The sequence below is a fragment of the Aquarana catesbeiana genome, unplaced genomic scaffold (assembly GCF_042186555.1).
Source record: "Aquarana catesbeiana isolate 2022-GZ unplaced genomic scaffold, ASM4218655v1 unanchor233, whole genome shotgun sequence".
NCBI classification, from domain to species: Eukaryota; Metazoa; Chordata; class Amphibia; order Anura; family Ranidae; genus Aquarana; species Aquarana catesbeiana.
Genome location: NW_027362661.1, coordinates 1,562,259 through 1,587,646, shown reverse-complemented (window position 1 = coordinate 1,587,646; position 25,388 = coordinate 1,562,259). Strand labels below are relative to the sequence as shown.

The window sequence follows — 25,388 nt, the reverse complement described above, 5'->3', positions numbered from 1 at the left end:
ACAAAATGTTATAACAGAAACAAAGAGAACATTTTGAAAAAAAAGTTTGTCTTTTTTTATTTGTAGCACAAAAAATAAAAGCCCCAGAGGTGATCAAATACCACCAAAAGAAAGCTCTAATTGTGAAAAACAAATTATAAAAATTTCATATGTGTACAGTGTTACATGACCGCGCAATTGTCATTCAAAATGTGAGAGCGCTGTAAGCTGAAATGTGGCCTGGGCAGGAAGGGGTTGAAAGTTTCCGGTATTGAAGGGGTTAAACATGTGGGCAAAAAAAAAAGCAAAACCGGCTCTGGCAGTGAAAGGGTTAAAGGAAACGTTCACCTTCGGGAACATGTTCGATGTTCCTGCAGCGGCTCAGTGATCCGAGTCCTCTGTGTGACAGCGGTGTAGGGAGAAGTTCCCCGTACCAGCTGTCACTTTATGAAAAGAGCGCAGCCATGCCATTCATTCACAGAGTTCTGTCCTTTGCTGATGTCGGCTTGTAGTTTTCAATGAACTCCCACACCACTGCTGAGCTCTCTGGTAGATGAGGAACAAGGAGATTGTCATAAGGGACAAGGAGATCGTCATAAGGGACAAGGAGATTGGGACACCGATTTAGTCCCTTGGACAAGTCGTTTTTTCAAAAAATTTCCACACCCCTGGAACTGTTGCTTACATGATGAAGATCAGCCATGGAGTATATCTGAGGTGTATATCAGGGTGTGCTTCTTCCCCACATGAGAGCTGTGATGTCCAGCAACATTCATATAGAAGACATTTCCCACACTCAAGGCACTAATACACCTCGAGGGTTGTGTGGGATCCCTGATGTACAGGAAGACAGGACTTCAGTGAGGAACAATTCCCTCACTTGGAACAGGAAAGTGGCTTCTTCCTCATGTGAGATCTCTGATGTGTGGAAAAACTGGACTTCTGTGAAAAACATTTCCCGCACTCAGGACAGGAATACGGCTTCTGCCCTGTGTGAGATCTCTGATGTTTGTAAAGATTGGACTTCACTGAAAAACATTTCCCACACTCAGGACAGGAATATGGCTTCTCCCCCGTGTGAGATCTCTGATGGTTGTAAAGATAGGACTTCCCTGAAAAACATTTCCCGCACTCAGAACATGAATACGGCTTCTCCTCCGTGTGAGATCTCTGATGTGTGTAAAGACTGGACTTCTGTGAAAAACATTTCCCACACTCAGGACAGGAATACGGCTTTTCCCCCATGTGAGTTTCCTGATGTGTGTAAAGATGGGACTTCTGTGAAAAACATTTCCCGCACTCAGGACAGGAATATGGCTTCTCCCCCGTGTGAGATCTCTGATGTGTGGAAAGTCCGGACTTATCTGAAAAACATTTCCCGCACTCAGGACAGGAATACGGCTTCTCACCCGTGTGAGATCTCTGATGTATGTTAAGACTGGACTTCGCTGAAAAATATTTCCCGCACTCAGGACAGGAATACGGCTTCTCACCCGTGCGGGATCTCTGATGTATGTTAAGACTGGACTTCGCTGAAAAACATTTCCCGCACTCAGAACATGAATACGGCTTCCCCTCCGTGTGAGATCTCTGATGTGTGTTAAGACTGGACTTCTGTGAAAAACATTTCCCACACTCAAGACAGGAATACGGCTTTTCCCCCATGTGAGTTTCCTGATGTGTGTAAAGATAGGACTTCTGTGAAAAACATTTCCCACACTCAGAACAGGAATACGGCTTCTCCCCCATGTGAGATCTCTGATGATTGTAAAGACTGGACTTCGCTGAAAAATATTTCCCGCACTCAGGACAGGAATACGGCTTCTCACCCGTGTGAGATCTCTGATGATTGTAAAGACTGGACTTCTGTGAAAAACATTTCCCACACTCAGAACAGGAATACGGCTTCTCCCCCATGTGAGTTTTCTGATGTGTGTAAAGATTGGACTTCGCTGAAAAATATTTCCCGCACTCAGGACAGGAATACGGCTTCTCACCCGTGTGAGATCTCTGATGTGTGTTAAGACTGGACTTCTGTGAAAAACATTTCCCACACTCAAGACAGGAATACGGCTTTTCCCCCATGTGAGTTTTCTGATGTGTGTAAAGATTGGACTTCGCTGAAAAATATTTCCCGCACTCAGGACAGGAATACGGCTTCTCGCCCGTGTGAGATCTCTGATGTATGTTAAGACTGGACTTCGCTGAAAAATATTTCCCGCACTCAGGACAGGAATACGGCTTCTCACCCATGTGAGATCTCTGATGTGTGTAAAGACTGGACTTCTGTGAAAAACATTTCCCGCACTCAGGACAGGAATACGGCTTCTCCCCTGTGTGAGATCTCTGATATTGGTAAAGATTGGACTTCACTGAAAAACATTTCCCGCCCTCAGGACAGGAATATGGCTTCTCCCCTGTGTGAGATCTTTTATGCACATTAAGATCAAATTTTAAACGGAAACACTTCCCACACTCAGTACAGGAAAACCTCTTCTCTGTTGGCAGGACGGCACCGTCCCTCACAGTCTGAGGTTCCTCAGGATAAGAGGAATACGATGGTCCATTTACACTGTGTGGTGCCGGATGGACATTTGAGGTAGCTGGGTTTTCTCCTGGACTATACTGTGTGATGTTCTCATCTTCTACTTCACAGTCTGGAGACAAAGTGAGACAATCCTCTGAGGTTTTCCTCATCTCCCGTCCATCTACTAAAATAGAAATAAAAAGATTATTACTAGACATGAGCAGATTGGTTCCCCTAAACCAGGACTCCGTCCACATCAGGCAGCTTTGTCTCTGAGGATCTTACAATTCCCCCCTCAAGGTAACTAGTAAATGGGTCCTCTGATCTCCTACCAGTTAATTTCTTTATTCATGGACCTTAGTCAGAGAGTGAGGAAACAATGAGAACTGTCTTTTATAGGAGTGACAGAGATGAGGTGATTATAGGACGAGTGTCCCCACCCCCTCTATCACTCATTACCATCTTCCCAACACAAGAAGTCCTGCACTTCCTTATTTAGTCCATGATTTAGTTATGAATAACAGCGGGGCTGAGCCCCACCAGAGTTTAGAGAGTGAGGATGGGGGGAGAAGAACCAAGATGAAGACTGGACTGATCTTGAAGACCACCATCATTGGGTTATTGACTCCTCCCTCATTATCACTTTCTGTTTAAGGTTGAGGATGTTATCACATTATTATCAACATGCAAAAGTCTGTGCTCCAAACAAATCATCAGATATTAAACGTCCAGCTGGTAGGAAATGGGTGCAAAAGAAGTAAGTCCTATGCCATGTAGAACTTATTATATAGGATACAACAGTTAGGATTTTATAGTATCAGAATGATGTAATGTACAACATATAGAATATATAGTGCAGGGGTCAGGAGTATATAATGTACAATATAAATTATATAGTGTAAGGGTCAGGACTCATAATATTGGTATTCAGTAATCAGTGGAAGCTTAAATATTTACATGAGACAAGTTGCAGAGGTCCCACACCGCTGCCTCCCATCTCCTGAGACTGCACTCAGTGACTTGGGTCTGAGACTATAGAGACATATCCCTCCACCCGGCACAGCCAGCAGACAACAGAGCAAGTAACCCTGGGAGAATTGTTCTGTCAGACATCTTGCCATACCCAGTATGGGGCAGAAGCCCATACCCCAGGTGCCTAGATCGAGTAACGTCTATGGTTAAAATTAACATTTTGCTGGCAGATGAACCCCAGAATCTCCATAAATCCAGTCTAGATACATAAATTGTGTCTGCAACACAGAGAAGGAAGATTATCCGAGAGAAATACAGGAATACGGGATGGGAAACACAGCTCAGGAAAGTGACCAGGGGATTACAGGCTGATATCACCCAGTCCTTGCCCTGCTCTGGACCAATCAGTGAGCAGTATGGGTGGAGGAATGTATTTAGTGTTAATGACCCACCTGTGCTGATCTCTGTAGGAGTGTCCTCCTCTATAAATGTCCCCGTTATTCCATCCTCCTCCATAGACTGCTGATCGTCCCTCATAGATGTCTCTTCTTCTTCTGCTTTAACCTCAAATTCTATATCGATTGGATCTCCACTCTAAATCAAGAAAATGAGAGAGAACATCTGTAAATATAAGCTTTGTTATTGTGACATCACATAGAAAATCCACACGTCTCCACGAGTCTGTGTTTCATAAGCTCCATCCCACCAACCTTGTAACAGTGAGGGATGATGTGATCTTCCTGTGTGGAATCCCAGGAATACAGAGGACGGGGACATCTCTCTGGTGGGTTCTTGGTATTAGGTGGCTCCATCATATCCTTGTGTCCTTCTGAAAACTCCTCCATCACTCCATATTCCTCATCCTCCTCTTTATACTCTTCTTTAACACCAATATTATCATCCCTGAGGACTCCACTCTAAAAGATATAATAAAACATTAATTGTAACAAACATGCTGTGTATAAAGCAAAACTATTAGTGATTTTTCCTCATCTACCTGATGATGGTGAGGGATGGTTTGACCTTCCTGTGTGGAATCCCAGGAATACAGAGGACGGGGACATCTCTCTGGTTGGTTCCTGGTATTAGGTGGCTCCATCATATCCTTGTGTCCTTCTGAAAACTCCTCCATCACTCCATCCTTCTCACCTTCCTCTTTATACTCCTCTTTAAAGAGGAGTTCCACCCGAGGTCCAGTAAAAAAATAAAATAAAACTCAGCAGCTACAAATACTGCAGCTGCTGACTTTTAATTTGACACTTACCTGTCCCTGGGTCCAGCGATGGGGGGGATCGAAGCCCCGCTCGTCTCCCCCTCCGTTCAGCGGCGCCGGCATTGCAACTGTGGGCGCCAGGCTGTGGCTTCACAGCCTGGCACCCACTGCGCATGCGCGAGCGGCGCCGCGCACCGTGATTGGCCGCTCAGTTACCTGGGACCTGTAATGGGTCCCAGATGATTGACAGGAGGGAGGGAGCAGAGCTGAGCCCTTCCTGTGCCGAGGGGGAAGTGATGTCATCAGCCCAGGCACTGGAAGAGGCAGACTACGAGGGACCCCCTAGCAACAGGCATTTAGAGGTAAGTAAAAAAAAAAAAAAATATCCAAATGTTTGTTTGTATTTTTTTTTTAATTTTTCATGTAGTTTTTTTTTTTGGGTGGAACCCCACTTTAACATCAATATTATCATCCCCGAGGTTTCCACTCTGAAAGATGTAATACAACATTCATTGTAACAAACATGCTATGTATAGGAGGCGTGTCCAAGCCGCAGACCGAGAGCCCCTAAAAAAAAAAAAAAACTTGGGGGGAGTATCGGCTCTGCTTGATGATCACACCTAGAGCTCAACCTCTAGGGAGATACCCTTATGGGGAGGCCAGTTCCCCTACCGTGGGTAGGACAGGAGGAGAGGATAAAGGGAGGGTAAGGGGGGTGGGAGGGGTAGGGATAGGGGGGAGGGTGGAATCCTGGTAGGAGTAGGTATCTACTGGGAAAGGTATGATAGAAGATTAGGATGCACAGATCCCTTGCCTCACTGGAGGTATGGCAGAGAAACCCCTATTCCTTTGTTTGTCAGATGTGTTTTACAGAAAATCCATAAAAATGAGTAAGGATGTCTAGTTTAAATATAATTTCGGGGCGTGGCTTGGCCGAGCTGGGAGATGGCTGCCTGAGAGAACAGCTCCCGCCGTTGCAGTCTTTTCAGCAGTCCTACCGGAGGTAATTATCTCTATACCCGTCCGTGATACGATGGGAACGGCCTCCCGATACACCTCTACCTCGAGGTCCCGTTCACCCCGTGAAACGACAGGGAATTCGAACCAAAACATCCCTGAAATGTTCAGGGCGCAGAGGACCAACATGGCGTCGTCCCGTCAAGACTCCTCACAGGCCTCAGCAGCTCAGCTAGCGGGACAGTTCTCTACCTCCCAAATGTCATTCCCTCTGACCGCGGGATAACAGGATAATCCACAACCGCCATCCCTCAACATAAATGATCTGAGGGCAATTGCTACCGATATCAAGGACACTTTATCGGCCACCATTGCGGAATTAAGAGTAGATATCCACACCCTAAATGACCGTGTTCTTGAAGTGGAAAAAACTACAGCGAAACATGATATGGTCCTCCGCAAAGCGACACGTCGGATAGACACACATACCCTGCAGCTAAGAGAGACACAACGCCGCATCGAAGACCTCGACAACCGCGGTCACCGACATAACCTCCGCATAAGGGGCCTGCCGGAGTCCATTGAGGCGGATCACTTGACCCCTGCTATGACTGAACTGTTTAATAACCTACTAGAAAGACCACCTCAAACCCGCATAGAGATGGAGAGAATCCACAGAGCATTACGCCCCAAAGGCAGAGAAAATGACCCACCCAGGGACATAATTTGCTGTCTTGTGGATTACAAGTTAAAGGAAGATATCCTGATGCATGCCAGGGTTAAACAACCATTGCAACACAATGGCGCCCATCTTCAGATTTTTCAAGACTTGTCAGGAATCACACTGCAGCAGCGCAGGGATCTGAAACCGCTGCTAGATGTGTTACGCGCCAATGGGATTATATACCAATGGAAATTCCCCTTTTGTCTGGCAGCTACCCATCTCAGCCGTACAGCAATTTTAAAAGTGCCTGAAGATCTGCATCACTTCTGTGATAGCCTGGGTATACCTTTGGTTGATGTACCAAACTGGTATGCAGACGTCCGCCATCATGCTGCGGGACGACACCCCATGCAGGAAGACCCGATGGAAGCACAGGATTCGCGCTCACAAAGAAGGAGATCTCCATCCAGCATCAGAACACACGCAGGACATCAAGGCTTTCAACAACGCCACAGCCCTACGGATTTCCCACACTCTCGGAGAGCCCGTAGAGATTACTGATTTCGTCCTCTTCAAGGCGGCTGCCAAGACTCCAGATTCCAGTTATCACACCCAGTGGTGATGATCGCCGTTACAGGTTCCAGTAGTTTGTCCGGTTAGATGTTAATGACACTATGGATGCCTTATTCAGTTATAGAAGTTGGTTACCTCAGTGTCTTATGTATAAAACTTCAAATGTATACTAGCACTGCACAGTGTCCCTCAGATAAAAGCCTATTTAACTCCGCTTGCATTCTGTGATTGCTCACAGTGACAAATACTTTTGCTCCAACATTAATCAGCCCTGAGAGCTCTGACACCCTACTACACAATGAACCTCCTCAATAGGATCGTCACGAAGCATGCAGTTGCAGACTCAAGTAAGACTCCTCCAGTCCTCAACCTGAACTCGCTATTACAATCTATATACAGTCTGAGTAACGATAATTGACTTATGCCTTAACAGTAGTGGGCAGATTGCAACTCTTTCGTATAACAGGTTGGTGTGGCACTTATGCATGTACAGCTGTATACAAAGATGACTGCTATTGTAAGGTACGATGTTCAGTTGGACTATGACTTACTAGTTTTCCTTATGCTGTCTAGACCACACATTTACGCACAGCCAGGGCGCCAAAATATACAATATCTTCACGCTGCATCTTTTCACCTCCACCTTTCCAAGCACATAATTACTGCGCCTCTCAAATGTATAAGGTGATAGCGTATCCTCCTAAAAGAATACTATTCAGCATATTACCCGCTCACTATTTTAATTCCAGAATACACGTGGAACCACATCGGTTCATAGTGGGTGTCTACCTTTGATGGTCGATTCCTATGTAAGTGGACTGATTTCTAAGGTAAATTGACATGACTGACAGCGGGAGTGAGTCTGTCACGGCGGATGACACCTACAAAAAAATTCACCTTTGTACCTATTTGCCTCCCTCCGCTTGTTCACCCACCTCTATATCAGTGATTGTGGCTGCTTGGAAACATCTCATTTTAACTGTGGAGAGAACAGATGTTAGAAGAAAGATTGAGCCTAATTTTGGGGGGACGCAATTTAACTACAGAGCATGAGCTAGTATTTCAGAAGCTTATACCAATGTTTCTAGTTTTTTTTTTTATTTTAAGTTTTTACTGTTCTCACAGATTAGTTTGCTTTGCGTGTCGAATAGCAATATGATGTGAGTCTAAATATCGCTGATCCCAAACCTTAATACAGACTGTGACGTAACAATCTGCAGAATGACTATTGCTGAATACATATTCCGCCCACAGCACGCTGCTTTAGGCTACATTTCTACAGCTAGGGGATTTCCTCTATCCTCTACCTTATACTCTAAACTATAAAAAAGATTTAGGGACTGATAGCACGACAGAGGTTGATATATCCGACATTATAATTTATAACTATTGACCAGACCCCCTCCTTCTATAGAACTAAGTAGAATGCAACGGCGGAATACCACCTTTACGTACAACCCACAGTAGATCTGTTGCTCGGTACATCCCAACCCCCACACAGTGCAGTGAGAAGGCTCGGACTGGTATCTGGTCCTTTTCACACCAATTGTGCACTGTATCTTTCTGACCTTTCTTATCCTAGATAAGGTTAGTCAATTCTACCTTTCCCCTTCCCTATACTTTCACCCTCATCTATCTAGACACACAGCTTCATCACAGGCTTTGCATTCCAATCGGAGGAATCACAGTATCCCTATCTTACTTAAAGTCTGACACCCTACCACTACTACTAACATGGCAGACAGAGGCGGCTCTAGGCTTTGTGAGGCCTTAGGAAAAACTTACACACAAGGCCCTAATCATGCCTATAATCGAAAAAAAAATGTGAAAATGGCTGCAGAAGGATGCATGGATCTAACACACAGTTCATCAGCACCACTTCCAGGGCACCCTCCTCACCCATCAGACATATGCAGCCTATACAACATCTGGGACCCAACAAGGTCACAACCTCTCTAAGAATTGAATGTGCCTTGGGAGAATGGAGAGGGGGTGTCACTGAGTCATTCCACATCCACAGAGGAAGAAGAGTGGGGGGGATCCCAGCACAGAGCAGAGAGAGAGGGGAAGAGAGAGAGGAGGGGGAGAGAGGGGACAGAGAGGGAGGAGGGGGCAGAGAGGAAGGGGGAGAGAGGGGAGGGGGCAGGGGGGAGGGAGAGAGAGGGGAGGGGGAGAGAGAGGGCAGAGAGGAAGGGGGAGGGAGAGAGAGGAGGGGGAGAGAGGGGGCAGAGAGGAAGGGGGAGAGGGGGCAGAGGGGGAGAGAGGAGAGGGGGCAGAGAGATTGGGGAGGGAGAGAGAGGGGGCAGAGAGGAGAGGGAGAGAGGGGACAGAGAGGGAGGGGGAGAGAGGGGGCAGAGAGGGAGAGGGGAGAGAGGGGGCAGAGGGGGAGGGAGAGAGAGGAGGGGGAGAGAGAGGGTAGGGAGGGGGAGGGAGAGAGAGGAGGGGGAGAGAGGGGGCAGAGAGGAGGGGGCAGAGAGAGGAGGGGGAGAGAGGGGGCAGAGAGGGAGAGGGGAGAGAGGGGGCAGAGGGGGAGGGAGAGAGAGAGAGGAGGGGGGAGAGAGGGGGTAGGGAGGGGGAGGGAGAGAGAGGAGGGGGAGAGAGGGGGCAGAGAGGAGGGGGCAGAGAGAGGAGGGGGAAGAGGGGGCAGAGAGGGAGGAGTGGAGAGAGAGGAGGGGCAGAGAGAATAGGGGGGAAGGGAGAGGGGGCAGAGAGAGGAGGGGGCAGAGGGGGAGGGAGAGAGAGAGAGGAGAGGGGGCAGAGAGGGAGAGAGGAGGGGGAGAGGGGGCAGAGAGAGAGGGGGGGAGAGAGGGGGCAGAGGGAGGAGGGGGAAAGATAGGGCAGAGGGGGAGGGAGAGAGAGGAGGGGGAGAGAGGGGGCAGAGAGGGAGGGAGAGGAGAGGGGGCAGAGAGGGAGGGAGAGAGAGGAGGGGGAGAGAGGGGGCAGAGAGGGAGGGAGAGAGAGGAGAGGGCAGAGAGAGGAGAGGGGGAGGGGGCAGAGAGAGAGGGGAGAGAGAGAAGGGGGAGAGAGGGGGAGGGAGAGAGAGGAGGGGGCAGAGAGAGGAGGGGGAAGAGGGGGCAGAGAGGGAGGAGGGAAAAGAGAATGGAGGAGAGGGGGCAGAGAGAGAGAGGAGGGGGAAAGTGGGGGCAGGGAGGGAGAGAGAGGAGGGGGAGAAAGTGGGCAGAGAGGGAGGGGGAGAGTGAGCGAGAGGGGGAGAGAGGAGGGGGCAGAGAGGGAGGGGGAGAGAGAGGGGGGAGAGAGAGGGTGACAGAGAGGAGGAGAGAGAGAAGGTGAGCGAAAGGGGGAGAGAGAGGGGGAGTGAGGGAGAAGAAAAGGAGGAGAAGGGGGGAGGGAGGAGAAGGGGGGAGGGAGGAGAAGGGGGGAGGGAGGAGAAGGGGGGAGGGAGGAGAGGGAGGGAGCATTGGGAAGGGGTGAGTGGGGGTGAGAGAGGGAGGGGTGTGAGATCGAGAAAGAGACGGGGGGGACAGAGGAGGGTGACAGAGGGGGAGGTGAGAAAGAGAGGGGGTGAGGGAGAGAGAGAAGAGTTGTTACGGAAGGAAGCGTCGTGACGTCACCCGCGGCCATCTCACATCCTTTGTTTATACACATGCTCAGCATTTGGCACTAGATTAGTGCCATGTTTGTAAGTTTTATTCCTTTTTCTTATCAATAAATGTTTATCTATTTCTTTCAGGGATTTTTGATTATTGACCCTGGTGTTCAGCAGCTATTTGCTTGTGTTCATGTACATGCGCTGATTTGTCTTTTATTATCTACACAGGGAGGCTGCACAGGCACTCCCGTTCTCTCTGGAATCGATCAGGCAGTGTCAGGAGATTGGAGGTGGAGCTCCTTCCTCTTCACAGTCATGGGGCAGCTCAGCTAGATAGTTTCAGCCCCCCGCCCCCGACTGCTAAACCAAATAGGATGCAGGTGCGGAAAGGTCGGGTGAGCAGAGCGGGCTGAAGAAGCAGCTCAGCTGCAGGTCCCACATGGACATGCTGCCCACACGCCTTGTGGAGATGGCACTTGGAGCTGAGTGCAGTCATGCTGCAGCCACCTAGAGGCCTCTACTATCCCGCTCCCTGCACCTGCTGCCACCGGACCGGGATGATCCATGATGATTCCAGTATTGGCCCAGGGCCCTCTGGCAGTACCCAGCCGGGGTAGGCGGAGCCGCCGGCGCCAACATCAGTATTGATCAGAAGCAAATTAGGCGGCTGTGAGGCCCCTGTGAGTGCGAGGCCTTAGGCGACCGCCTAATTTGCCTAATTAAAGAGCTGCCTCTGATGGCAGATACTGGTCATAATATACGCAAGACGACAAACTCTAGTAAACCACAAAATAATGTCCAGATAAGAATTGAATCCATAAACATCAGAGGTCTGAATACTCCCGAAAAACGGTCACAACTGTTATATTCACTACACAAAAATAAAACACAAATCGCATTTATCCAGGAAACTCACTTCCGTACTGATAACTTACCCAAACTGGGGAATTATCACTACCCTACAGTATACCATGCCTCCAATGCCTCCTCTAAAACAAAGGGGGTTGCTATACTAATTTCGAAACATTGCCCTTTGCAAATCACAGAAACCAAACAAGACCCCAATGGTAGATACTTATTTCTCAAGGGAACAATACATAACAAGCCCATCACTCTTGCGAACATATATGCTCCTAACACAAGACAGGTCACATTCTTTAGAGAAACCTTGCAACTGCTCACAGAATTCTTCTCTGGCATCCTTGTACTGGGTGGTGACTTTAATGTAGCGTTAAACCTCCACCAAGATTCATCGACTGGAACGACGTCCTTGCCGTATAGAGCTCTGAGAGCGATCAAAAAACAACTACAGGAGTTGACATTGCATGATACGTGGCGCACGATTCACCCAAATGATAAGGATTTTACATTTTTTTCACCACCCCATAACAAGTATTCCAGAATCGATCACCTTTTTATCTCCAGAATGATTTATGTTATATCAAACATGCGACTATAGACCCTATGATCCTTTCTGACCACAATTCCATTTCGCTGACATTAACTACACTCGATATGGCGTTTAGACAACTCTCTACTGACAGACCTAGACTCTACATCCAAAATTAATACCCGACTTGTCCAATACTTTAAAGAAAATGCCAATGGGGAAACAAGCCCATCCATCGTATGGGCTGCTCATAAATGTGTAATAAGAGGTAAATTAATTTCAATAGCTGCATCCAAAAATAAACAACGAAAAGCCCATATAACATCTTTAACCTCCAAAATCCATGCATTAGAAAGGATTCACAAAGCATCCCTAGCCACTAAATCGCTCACAGAACTACTGCAAGCGAGGGAAGAACTTAGAGAAGAATTGCATAAATCCTTACGGCGCAAATACATTTTTACTCAAAAACTATATTATGAATGTGGCAATAAATCTGGTAAATTAATGGCTAAAGCACTACAACGTAAAAAGGCAGCTCTGACCATCCACGAAATTAAAGATCCTAGCGGGAAGTCTTTTACATCCCCGGAAGACATTGCCACACGGTTTGTGAATTATTTCACCAAACTCTACAACCTACCACCAACAGAAAGTAAAGATCCCTCGCAAAATAGACAGGAAGCGATATCCACCTTTTTGTCACTACATGGTGTACCACACATCTCCCCTGAAGCATCTAAGACCCTTAAATGCCCCATTAGTATTGAGGAAACCACAACAGTATTAAAACAACTCAAAACAGGAAAAAGTCCTGGCCCAGATGGGCTTACTGTCGGCTACCACAAAGCATTCCAAGAGATCCTTACCTCCCATTTTGTTACAGCATTCAACATACTCTCTTCCGTCCCACAAAATAATAAAGATTTATTAGAAGCACATATCACCCTAATTCAGAAACCCGGCAAAGACGATACACTAGTGACTAACTACAGACCTATATCCCTCCTCAACGTAGATCTTAAACTTTATGCTAAAATTCTTGCAAATCGATTACTCCCTCTCATCCCTGACCTCATCTCCCTCGACCAAGTTGGTTTTGTCCCTGGCAGAGAAGCTAGGGATAACACCATAAAATCCCTACATATCCATCATATCCTTTTGTCTTCATCCTCACACAACCGCCAGGGTTTCCTCCTGTCGCTCGATGCGGAGAAGGCGTTCGACAGAGTGGCATGGGACTACATGTCAGTGACATTGCAAGCAATGGGCCTCCCTCTGCAATTTCTTCAAATGATATTAGTTTTGTACTCATGCCCCACTGCCAGAATAAGGATTAATGGACGCCTGTCGGACACCTTCTCCGTATCGAATGGTACACGTCAAGGGTGCCCGTTATCACCTCTTATTTTTATACTCACGCTGGAACCTATCCTACGCAAACTGCGGGCTAATCCTGACATTAAAGGTATTGACATTGACAATAAACAGTATAAGATAGCTGCCTATGCGGACGACATCCTACTTTTTCTTTCAGAGCCCCTGATAACAATACGCAATTTATTAAAAGATTTTGCTTTCTTCAACGAAATCTCAAACTTAAAAATCAATTTCACAAAGTCTAAAGCCCTGAATATCTCCCTTCCACAGACATTAGTGACACAATGTAAAACAAATTTCCCTTTCCAATGGGAAACCAATGCCCTTACCTATTTAGGAATCCAAATACCAACACACTTCGAGGAGCTATACGACAAAAATGATTTATCGTTACTCAGTAATATTCAAAAAGATCTCATTACGTGGTCATCTGGCCCTTTCTCTTGGTTTGGCAGGATTGCCATCATAAAGATGAATATATTGCCTAGAATACTGTATATCCTTCAGACCATCCCAATCAAATTGCCCCCATCATTTTTTACCAAATACAAGCGAATCTGTCGTAACTTCATATGGGCAGCAAAATCCCCCAGACTGAGCTGGACTAGAATGACTATCCCCAAACTAAAAGGAGGCCTCGGCCTCCCGGACATCCAGAAATACCATTGGGCTTGTCATCTTACGAGAATTATTGACTGGCATATACACAGATCCACTAAAGACTGGGTTAACATTGAAGACTCTTCCGCCCAAATGCCACTTTCTCACTTACCCTGGATTAATGCGAAGTCATTACCTAAAGAATACACTACACATCTGCTGACAGGGCCCACTATCCAAGCTTTTACAACAATAACCAAAACACTGGGATGGTGCTCCTCTCCAGGACCGATGACCCCCCCTGACTAATAACCCAGACTTCGAACCTGGAGTGCCATTTCAGGATCGATCCCAAACACAGGCACACCATCCCCTTAGGGCATCACAATTTTTCCATAAGGGTGTACTTCGTCCTTATGACAAGATACCTTCACACCTCCCTGAATATCATATACCATTTTATAAATTTCTTCAAATCAGGCACTTTCTGACTAATGCAAAACCCACCTCTCAATGGTTTAGAGACCTAACTCCCTTTGAAGCGCTTTGCACCAGTATGCCTCCACAAAGACATCTCATCTCAGAGGTCTATTCACTACTGTTTACCGATCAAGACCCCGCGATCAAGGCAGCTAACCAAAAATGGGAAACAGGACTTGAGATAAACTTATCTACAGACGATTGGAGAACAATTCACGAACACATCCATAAAGGTTCAGTGAATGTTTCAGCACAAGAAAATTCCTACAAAATATACTCCAGATGGTACAAAAGGCCAGATAAAATTCACATATACCACCCCTCTGTTTCTCCCATGTGCTGGAGATGCAATAGTGAAGTGGGCTCCCTGCTTCATATTTGGTGGAACTGTCCACTGATACAACAATTCTGGAAAAAAGTACATGAGGTGATACGCCTTGTCACTACTTACGCCCTATCTTTTACACCATCGCAATACCTATTACATCACTCTACGATTTCACAACTTGCATATAAGAAGTCCCTCACACTCCACCCAGTGAATGCTGCTAAACAATGCATACCAGTACAATGGAGGAGCAATTCACCACCTACTTTAGCAGATTGGTTCAAGCTTATAGAAAAAATCTCTGAGATGGAAAACATAATCCACCAAGCCAAAGACACTCCTACAAAATACGGAAAAACTTGGGCTTGTTGGATACACTTCAGGGACTCCCCAAAATACCAAGAGTTTCTTCAACACCTGTGATCTTATCAGGCCACAACAAGAGTATAGCAAACCTTTATCTACTTCATGGTCAAAACCATGGCATGTAGACTTACAGACTTCTTTTCTCTACACAGAGTATATCTAGGTTCATTCCCACCCCCCTCCTTAACTGACATGAAGCGACATACGCCACTACTGGTCGGCGTATAACTCCCACATTACCTGACGTTCAGTACACACATCCTTATTTAACACAATAATTAGAACAACATCTCAAATGTACATCCCCCCCCCTGTCTTTTCTCTCACTGAGAGAAATAGTCCATCCCTATAATATTACAGAGGCATATTATATCTAAACATATAAAGCCAGAATAAATAAAGTTTTGATAACCATAAACACCGCACAGTATGATCCCTTTAGGGGTGCGGGAATGAGAAACTGGCGTCTCTTGTCCTAACTGCCTAATGCAAATAAAATATTAGACCTCAGAGATCATATTGACATACAAGTTAGCCTATGTTACATCTTATTGTTATTTCATATGTTATGTTCAAACACCAATTACGATGTCATCTACATTTGATAACATAATAACCACTATTACAGTATGTACCTATAAAGAAAGCTGTTCAGTGAAATGTACTTGAGAATGTACCTATAATACAAGATGTATGTTTAACGTTCATTTGATGTAACTGTCATTAATATTTCATGAAAGATTTGACTATGTACTGATATACCACTTGTACAACACAACTTTCTTAAAATAAAATAAAAATCTTTTGAAAAAAAAAAAATGTAATTTCATATAATGTACGCGGTTTAAATGCTCCTATAAAAAGGGCAAACATAATAACTAAAACATCTTAAAGCAGACGTGATACTGCTGCAGGAGACACATTTTTTCCTGGGTTCGAATTGTAGAATATTTTCAAAAGACTTCCCGATATGGTACTACGGGCACTCTCCTATTAGCCGAGCAAAGGGAGTGGCCATAGGGTTCTCCAGGGGAGTGAGATTCGACTTAGAGGAGAGAAAGACGGGCCCTGAAGGGCGTTATTTATTTTTGAGGGGAAAATTGAACAGAGCCGAGTATTCCCTGGCGAACATATATGGCCCTAATAAAAAACCCCATTGGATATTTAATGGGGGCTATAGCAGAATTCATGGAATTTAAGAAAGGGGGGCCATTTTGGCTGGGAATTTTAGCTTTTGCTTAGAGCCGAGGAAGGATAGTACGTCGCAGGTACGGGAGACTGGAATGGTACAGGAGACTCAATGCTTACTTACCTAGGGATACAGTTAACTGTCCCCTCCTGCAACACCCTCCATACAAATTATGAAGCACTTCTTAAGAAACTGCAGGATATCAGCACCTCCCTCTGAACCACCCGGGCTTCCTGGGCTGGGAAGATAGCACTATCCAAAATATTCCTCTTGCCTCACCTGCTATATATGTTCCGAACTCTCCCAGTACAGCTACTCTCTTCTCAACTGGATACGCTACAACGCACCATCAACAACTATATCTGGGATGGCAAACGCCCCAGAGTTAAACACTCCACCATGTGCACTGCAATGGCCAAAGTAGGAATGGGAGCTCCTAACCTCAAGAACTACTACAAAGCAGTTCTCCTAAACAAAACCCAACATTGGTGGCCACCCTCATCTCACCCCCTGTGGGCGCAAATAGAAGAATAACCCACCAAATCTCTGCTAGCCGCCATATGGCTACAACATCGACCAACGCCATCTTTCTTAAGCACAGTAAACGCAACCCTCAAAGTCTGGAGTTCAATACATCATCAAAATAATGGTCTCTCAGAAAAAGCAATGGAATCTCTTCCTCTGGCTGCGCTGGAAATAATATGCTCTGATATGCCCCTAGCCTCCTGGATAACAGCGGGCATTACCACAATCTAAAACATTCTACATGAAGGGAAGTTACGCCTCTTCCAACACCTACATGAAGATTACAACATTCCCAATAAGGACTTCTTCAAGTACCTAAGAGACATTCTCTGTCCTCTATCACAAAATCGGATTAACCCATCACGACCGACCTTATACAAATCTACGACCGCCCTGCATCACTCCTAAAGGAATCCTGTGTTTTCTAAAAAATGCTGCACATCGCACTGGGAAACAGCGCAAAAAATACTCCACCATTGGTATTACACACCAACAAAATTATCCCCCTTTTTGCTATTCACCTGCTTGTTGGAGAAATTGCAGAGGCACAGGGTCCACGGTACATGTCTGGTGGTCCTGCCCTCTGCTCCTTCCCTTCTGGCAATCTGTTCAAACACTCATCACCAATATCACCGGCAACTCTACAAAAATCACACCCAACTGGCATTGCTAGGCTTGGGAATGGGAACATGGGATTCTTCTCATAATACCATCCTTACCCACATCTTAATTGCAGCTAGACTTTCCATACAAGGAACTGGAATATCATATCGTTACTTTCTTCTCAACTAGTCCCCCAACTCCTTAATCAATATCTACAGATGGAACTTATGTTCGCCATAGGAAACCTGACCCTGCCTAAATTCCAGAGCGAATGGGCCCCATGGCTCAATTACCTCAATATTGACACTACCGCCTTAGTTCGTTGATTACACAGTACTACTCTCTGTTGAACCTGATGAAGCCTACCCAATTTGCTGAACACAACCCTCTCTCTCTGCCTAATTGCTTAAGTATAAAGTTGTCCACTACCTCGCCATTACACTCCCTCTCCTCCCCCCCCCCCCATGTACCTGGATCTGAAATCTGGACTCCTTAACATATTGTCATAAGAATTCTGCTTTGATATATTTGTATTCACTAACGTTTTCTTGATTGTCATATTGTATATTGCATCACCTATGCCTTACGATGCACTCATAAGTAAAAGTATGTAAAATTTGCAAAACTTTAATAAAATTTTTTTTTAAAAAACATGCTGTGTATAAATCAGAACTACCAATAATTGTCAATCATCTACCTGATGATGGTGAGGGATGGTGTGATCTTCCTGTGTGGAATCCCGGGAATACAGAGGACGGGGACATCTCTCTGGTGGGTTTCTGTAGCTGGATGACTCCACCATGGTGTCCTGGTACAGATCTTTGTGTTCTTTTAGATACTGTGACTCCTCCATTACCCCATCCTCATCATCCTCCTCTTTTATCTCTTCTTTAACTTCAACTTTAGAATCTCTCAGGTTTCCACTCTGATTATAGAATAAAAATGACATCAATTGTAACACTGCAGATAATGTACAGATCCTAATGATACTATCAGTGATTGTTCTTCATCTACCTGATGATGGTGAGGGATGGTGTGTGTGGAGTCCCGGGAATACAGAGGAAGGGGACATCTCTCTGGTGGGTTCCCATTACTGGATCCATCTGTAGGAAACACACACACTGACTGAATACATTGTTTCTATGTGTTTATCAGATGATGGGGGATCTAGGTGGACCCTCCGTACTGCTCTCTCCTTTACAATAAAGTCTCCTCTTACCCGGTGATGTGAGGGGCGGCTGATTGTCCATCATGATGTCCTTGTAGAGATCCTTGTGTCCTTCTAAATACTCCCACTCCTCCATGGAGAAATAGACAGTGACATCCTGACACCTTATAGGAACCTGACACACACAATGATACTGTCACCATCCAGACACATCCCTTGGGGATGGATTTCGCTGCATGCTGGTGCCAAGTTTCCACCCCCCAGGATCACTGCAGGTGTAGAGAAAAGCTGCGTAAGAGGATATGGAGGAGAGATGAGGAGGAGTTCCAGGAATCAGGATAAAGGTCAGGACAAGCAACAGACGAGCGCATCCAAGAGATGAAGCCAGGGTCACTACACAGAAAATCAATCCAAGGAAACAACAGGCAGGACGAGGAATAGCAAGAAGGAGCTCAGAGACAAATGAGAATATTGCTCAGCCAATGGGAGATGATCTCAGCATGACTTACATAATCAAGTAGATGAGGGGGAGGGGAGGAAGTCACTTATGGTGACCATAGAGACATGGAAATTCAGCTGGTTCAGCAGGGATCGGTCACATTTCATCCATGTGTGGTCACTGCCGGATAAAAGTCACTCCATCAGCGGCTGCAGCCAATAGCTTCATCACTGATCTGTGTATTCTGAGAGCGGAGGAGCGCCCCCCATTGTCAGAATACAATAGTGCAGCGGGGAGGATTCCCCCATCCCCCTCCAATGTGTGGATGGGGGGGATCAGTTCAGTTCTTTCCTCTCATCCCGCTGGATGAACGATAAAACTGAACCATGTATGGCCAGCTTTGGAAGGAAGATATATTAATCATCATCTGATCCCCCTGAAGGGGCTAATCTACGTATTACCTCCTCTGCCACCAGTTCCTGCAACGTGTCCTCTCTCTACGTTTACCAAATGGAATGTTTGTACCTGACATCACTTCCTGTCTGTATTCCATAGAGACTTCCTGTCTGGGTAGAGATGATATCACCACCTTGTGGAGCTCAGAGAAACTGCAGCCCAGGAAACATCTCGTAGTCAGTGTTGCCAACCCCCCGAAGTGAAATTTACCGTCGGAACACCAAAATTTACAAACGGCACCAATTTTTTACTGGCAAAAAAATCATGGAATTTACTGAGGGATCCACAGTCTTTACTGCCACTGCAAAAAAAAGTACCTAAAATTACTGTTTTTAGTGCCAAACAGTGCAAATATAAATATTTGAACTATAAACACATAGCTAGTGCAATTAGCAATGTTTTTAAGTTAAACAAAAGTCAAAAAACATATTTCTCAATTTACATGAAGGTCAGGATACTATAACCCAGCAAGCACAGAGTTCTCCCTTACATCAGAGTCTGCAGGATGGTGACCAGAGACCACCTTCCGCAGAGTGAATACACTAAGGTAAGGGGGGGAATTACTAATATAGGGGGGAACCTTTATATCAGTGCCCCCTTACATTATTGTATTCACTCCCCCTTACATCAGTGACCCCCCTCAGACTGGCCTGGCGGCGCAGTCACTGACCTCCTCTCAGGTGCACCGTGCAGGGCTCAGTCAGACGGCTCCAGCTTGGCGGCTCTGGTTTTATTCTGTAGTCTCCTCTCCACAGTCCACACATGTCTGTCTCTTCCCGTAACCCCCATCCTGGCGGCGCTCCCACTCTCGACTCCTTTCTAGGATCCCCTCAGAGACTGATAAAAGACAAGAGATGGTCAGAGGCTGCGGACATGATACAGGAGGTGGACAGAGGCTGCGGACATGATACAGGAGGTGGACAGAAGCTGCGGACATACTACAGGAGGTGGAAGAAGCTGCGGACATACTACAGGAGGTGGACAGAGGCTGCAGACATACTACAGGAGGTGGACAGAGGCTGCAGACATACTACAGGAGGTGGACAGAGGCTGCGGGCATACTACGGGAGGTGGACAGAGACTGCGGACATGATACAGGAGGTGGACACAGGCTGTGGACTTGATACAGGAGGTGGACAGAGGCTGCGGACATACTACAGGAGGTGGACAGAGGCTGCGGACATACTACAGGAGGTGGACAGAGACTGCGGACATACTACAGGAGGTGGACAGAGGCTGCAGACATACTACAGGAGGTGGACAGAGGCTGCAGACATACTACAGGAGGTGGACAGAGGCTGCAGACATACTACAGGAGGTGGACAGAGACTGCGGACATGATACAGGAGGTGGACAGAGGCTGCGGACATGATACAGGAGGTGGACAGAGGCTGCGGGCATACTACAGGAGGTGGACAGAGGCTGCGGACATGATACAGGAGGTGGACAGAGGCTGCGGGCATACTACAGGAGGTGGACACAGGCTGTGGACATGATACAGGAGGTGGACAGAGGCTGTGGACATGATACAGGAGGTGGACAGAGGCTGCGGACATACTACAGGAGGTGGACAGAGGCTGCGGGCATACTACAGGAGGTGGACAGAGGCTGCGGACATACTACAGGAGGTGGACAGAGGCTGCGTACATACTACAGGAGGTGGACAGAGGCTGCGTACATACTACAGGAGGTGGACAGAGGCTGCTCACCCCCTCACAGTAGCCTCCTCCTCTGCCCACCACCATCTTACTTCTCCACATCATCAGTGTGCTGTGTCCTCCTCCTGTGCCCCTTTCACCTCTCCTCAGGTCAGGGCAGCAGAGTGCTGCCCTGACCTGTGGAGAGGTAAAAGGGGCACAGGAGGAGGACACAGCACACTGATGATGTGGACTCCAGAGCTCTGTTACTCATTGAATAAACAACTCCTAAGGGAAAGTGCTTGGGTCCAACGCTCTAAAAATTGTCACCCCCTGTGCTCCTACACACCCATTTCCTGACTGGCTGTGGGAATGTGAGGACAGACAAAAAAGAGAATAGGAGGCCAAGCAAGACGTCATGAGGGAACTTACCGAAGGTCACCACAAAGCAAAACAGTTCAAATGTTATGTATCACCAAAACTCCTATATCACTGACGCCAATTACTGGCCTTGTTCATTAAACACAATTTTGCCTCCTATGTGCGGAAGCCTGGTAAGACTACCAATATTATTATTTTTTTGATCAATGACTATTTTGGATGTTTTTGAGCTGTATGAATTATTTATCCATACATATACTATTTGCAAACTGTATTGACCGCTTCAGCTCCGGAAGATTTTACCCCCTTCCTGACCAGAGCACTTTTTGCGATTCGGCACTGGGTCGCTTTAACTGACAATTGCGCGGTCGTGCGATGTGGCTCTCAAACAAAATTGACGTCCTTTTTTTTCACACAAATAGAGCTTTCTTTTGGTGGTATTTGATCACCTCTGCGATTTTTATTTTTTGCGCTATAAACAAAATAAGAGCGACAATTTTTAAAAAAATGCATTATTTTTTACATTTTGCTATAATAAATATCCCCAAAAATATATAAAAAAACATTTTTTTTCCTCAGTTTAGGCCGATCGTATTCTTCTACATATGTTTGGTAAAAAAAAATCGCAATAAGCGTTTATCGATTGGTTTGCGCAAAAGTTATAGCATTTACAAAATAGGGGATAGTTTATGGCATTTTTATTAATATTTTTTTTTTACTAGTAATGGCGGCAATCAGTGATTTTTATTGTGACTGCGACGTTATGGCGGACATGTCAGACATTTTTGACACCATTGTCATTTATACAGCGATCAGTGCGATTAAAAATGCACTGATTCCTGTGTAAATGACACTGGCAGTGAAGAGATTAACCACTAGGGGGCGGGGAGGGGTTAAGTCAGTACTAGGGAGTGATTACTAACTGTAGGGGGGATGGGCTAGCTGTTTCACTACTCTGATCACTGCTCCCGATGACAGGGAGCAGGGATCAGTGAGACTTGTCACTAGGCAGAACGGGGAGATGCTGTTTACATCAGCATCTCCCCATTCGTCCTCTCCGTGTGGCGATCACGGGTATCCCCACAGCGATCGAGTCCGCGGGACCCGCGACCCGACTCACGGAGCTCCCGGCCAGCGCACACACAATGGCACGGCGGGGAATTCAAATGGACGTACCTGTAAGTCCATTTGCCCAGCCGTGCCATTCTGCCGAAGTACATCGGCGTGCGCCAGTCGGGAAGGGGTTAATTACAACATTATATTTTATTTCTGTTCTCTTCATTATCTACAGTATACCTTATTTTATTGCCAAAACTCCTGAGGAAGCTCCGAACTGAGCGAAACATGTAGAGTGGCTTTTTAGTCAAGTGGTACTCTTTCGATCATTTGCCCACTAGTAGATGTGGCGTCTTTGATATCCAAACACTGTTTTTAAGTGAAAACTGTTTTGTCATATATCTGTTTTAAATGTAATAAATAAAAATTATTTTTATGGATAAAGTCATACATGTTTTTCTACTATACTTACTTTAATATGCAAGCACCTTAAAACGCACACGTAAGCACGGTAGGATGCACTCCAAACACTAAGGCACCTATGATCACTGGGGCAGGAGCCGCAAAAAATGTATCCACCAGGTCACTCTGAATCACTCAATACTTCTTCAACCACTTGTGCTTCAACAGTAGTCTCCAACACACAGGTAAGCAATGTTAACCTTTTGGTTGCACAAATACAAATTTATGTACGGAGCATAATAAAACGCCTGTGGAAGAGTGAAAACAACAAACACAATATAAATCAACATTAAATAAAGTCCATGTAAATAAATTGTGTCCTTAATGGAAATCGAAAAAAGGCCACCACCAACAGTCTCTGAGGGTAGGTTGATGAGAGCAGCAACAGGGTGTTACTGGTGGGTGAAACGGAGGAACACCAAATCCAATGTGACATCTATGTATGTGTCAGAACCACCACCATAACATCTGAGGAGGCTTACCGGACGTAGAGGACTTGGAAAGACATACGTCTTGCAAGTCACAAAAAGCTTATTTAGCCACCGGGGCTAGCAGGATGAAAACATCAGTATCCAAAGCTTCAATAGGTAAGGAGGAAAGATCTGTAGGCAGCTTCGACCGTCCAGAGGTATCAGCAAACCATCCGGATGTATAATTGGAACCATGAGAGAAAAAAGACTCACATGGCGTGATATCGTTTTAAAAGGCATGCATTTATTAAAACAATAAAAGAAAAGCACTCACATGGTATACGATCATAAACAGCTTAAATAGTAACGGATGCGGTGATCATAGGAGGTCCATAGGTGGACCTCCTATGATATACCATGTGAGTGCTTTTCTTTTATTGTTTTAATAAATGCATGCCTTTTAAAACGATATCACGCCATGTGAGTCTTTTTTCTCTCATGGTTCCAATTATACATCCGGATGGTTTGCTGATACCTCTGGACGGTCGAAGCTGCCTACAGATCTTTCCTCCTTACCTATTGAAGCTTTGGATACTGATGTTTTCATCCTGCTAGCCCCGGTGGCTAAATAAGCTTTTTGTGACTTGCAAGACGTATGTCTTTCCAAGTCCTCTACGTCCGGTAAGCCTCCTCAGATGTTATGGTGGTGGTTCTGACACATACATAGATGTCACATTGGATTTGGTGTTCCTCCGTTTCACCCACCAGTAACACCCTGTTGCTGCTCTCATCAACCTACCCTCAGAGACTGTTGGTGGTGGCCTTTTTTCGATTTCCATTAAGGACACAATTTATTTACATGGACTTTATTTAATGTTGATTTATATTGTGTTTGTTGTTTTCACTCTTCCACAGGCGTTTTATTATGCTCCGTACATAAATTTGTATTTGTGCAACCAAATTCTTTTTCAACTCACCTTTTTAAATTAATTTTTTTGCTTGTTTTCTGGCCATTGTCAGTTGGCCCGATTTCAACATCTCACCTTGATCTACCCATACACATAGCGCTACACTATATATATATCTGTTGAATTCTTTACTTCTTTGTCTTAGAGGTGTGTTAGCTGCTTACTGTATTATATATAATTAATTTTTTTAGCATCTCTGTAGCAGCGCTGTACTCATCCCTTATCTGTAAGCAATGTTAACCTTACCTCATCACAATTGGATTTTCGTCTGGCCCCTATTTTTTCCCACCTCATGTCGGAGCTCAAAAAGACAGGAAACTCGGATGTGGGGAATCCCAAGACCTCGAAAACCAATTCAAGGTGATTAACTTATCCTCCTACCCACTTTCACCAGACCAAATTTCAGTGCTTAACCTTGGTCTGACCTTTTGCCCCACGCAAAGGGTGGACCAATTTGAATTGATTAAAGATCTAAATCTGTTTTCAAGGAAACTCCTGTTCAAAATCCTATATGACAAGCCTACCAACCAAATACAAAGTCAGACCCTAGACAACCCCTTATGGAAAGACATGACCATAGATGACATTAGAGCTATGGAGAACCTGATGGAGCTGTGGGAGGAGGGGGGTATAGATGAGACCGACCTCCTCGAGGCTGAGGCCTTGGGGCTGGATCTGGACTCCTCTCCTTCTCCTTCCCCACCTCCATCGGGTCTCCCCTCTTTAACTACTTTCAGACAGAAAGAGTACAAACCCAGATCTCGCAATTTTCCGGGCAATCCCAATGTATGGGCCTTCACAAGTCAGCTGACCAAGGAAATTATGGATACAAAGTGGAAAAATATATCTCAGTCCAATTTGACCTCTTCCCAAATAAAGGCCCATCTTTAGAGCAAAATAAAAATATCACGATCAAACCCTCCGATAAGGGTGGAAACCTAGTGGTTATGGACAACTGCCAGTATGAAACTATGGTGATGGCCAGTGTCCAGAATCGCGAATAGTACTGGAAGGTATCACCTAATCATCTTGCCTTAACAATCACCCGTTATCAACATTTGATTAGCTCAGCCTACCACAAAGGCCTTATCAATAAACAGACTTGTAACTTCCTC

The 25,388-nt window shown here is 45.7% G+C and overlaps 2 protein-coding genes across 5 annotated transcripts in view; one reads left to right on the top strand and one right to left on the bottom strand.

Moving 5' to 3' along the window:
* The window catches only part of LOC141121836 (uncharacterized), a 963,509-nt gene that overhangs the window by 617,389 nt on the left and 320,732 nt on the right, over nucleotides 1-25,388 (top strand). The window lies entirely within an intron of this gene.
* LOC141121842 (uncharacterized) overlaps nucleotides 32-25,388 on the bottom strand; it is a 297,848-nt gene continuing 272,491 nt past the window's right edge. The window contains exons 1-7 of one of the 4 annotated variants that reach the window (XM_073611578.1): nucleotides 19,365-19,449; nucleotides 18,516-18,752; nucleotides 18,311-18,399; nucleotides 17,994-18,221; nucleotides 4,189-4,395; nucleotides 3,931-4,072; nucleotides 32-2,690 (exon numbers count right to left, since the gene is read on the bottom strand). In XM_073611578.1, the coding sequence (XP_073467679.1) occupies nucleotides 856-2,690; nucleotides 3,931-4,072; nucleotides 4,189-4,395; nucleotides 17,994-18,221; nucleotides 18,311-18,399; nucleotides 18,516-18,600 (2,586 nt within the window). In that variant the 5' untranslated portion in view covers nucleotides 18,601-18,752; nucleotides 19,365-19,449 and the 3' untranslated portion in view covers nucleotides 32-855. Of the gene's footprint in view, nucleotides 2,691-3,930; nucleotides 4,073-4,188; nucleotides 4,396-17,993; nucleotides 18,222-18,310; nucleotides 18,400-18,515; nucleotides 18,753-19,364; nucleotides 19,450-25,388 lie in introns of those variants that run through there. The other 3 variants (XM_073611577.1, XM_073611579.1, XM_073611580.1) reach the window with 3 other exon arrangements.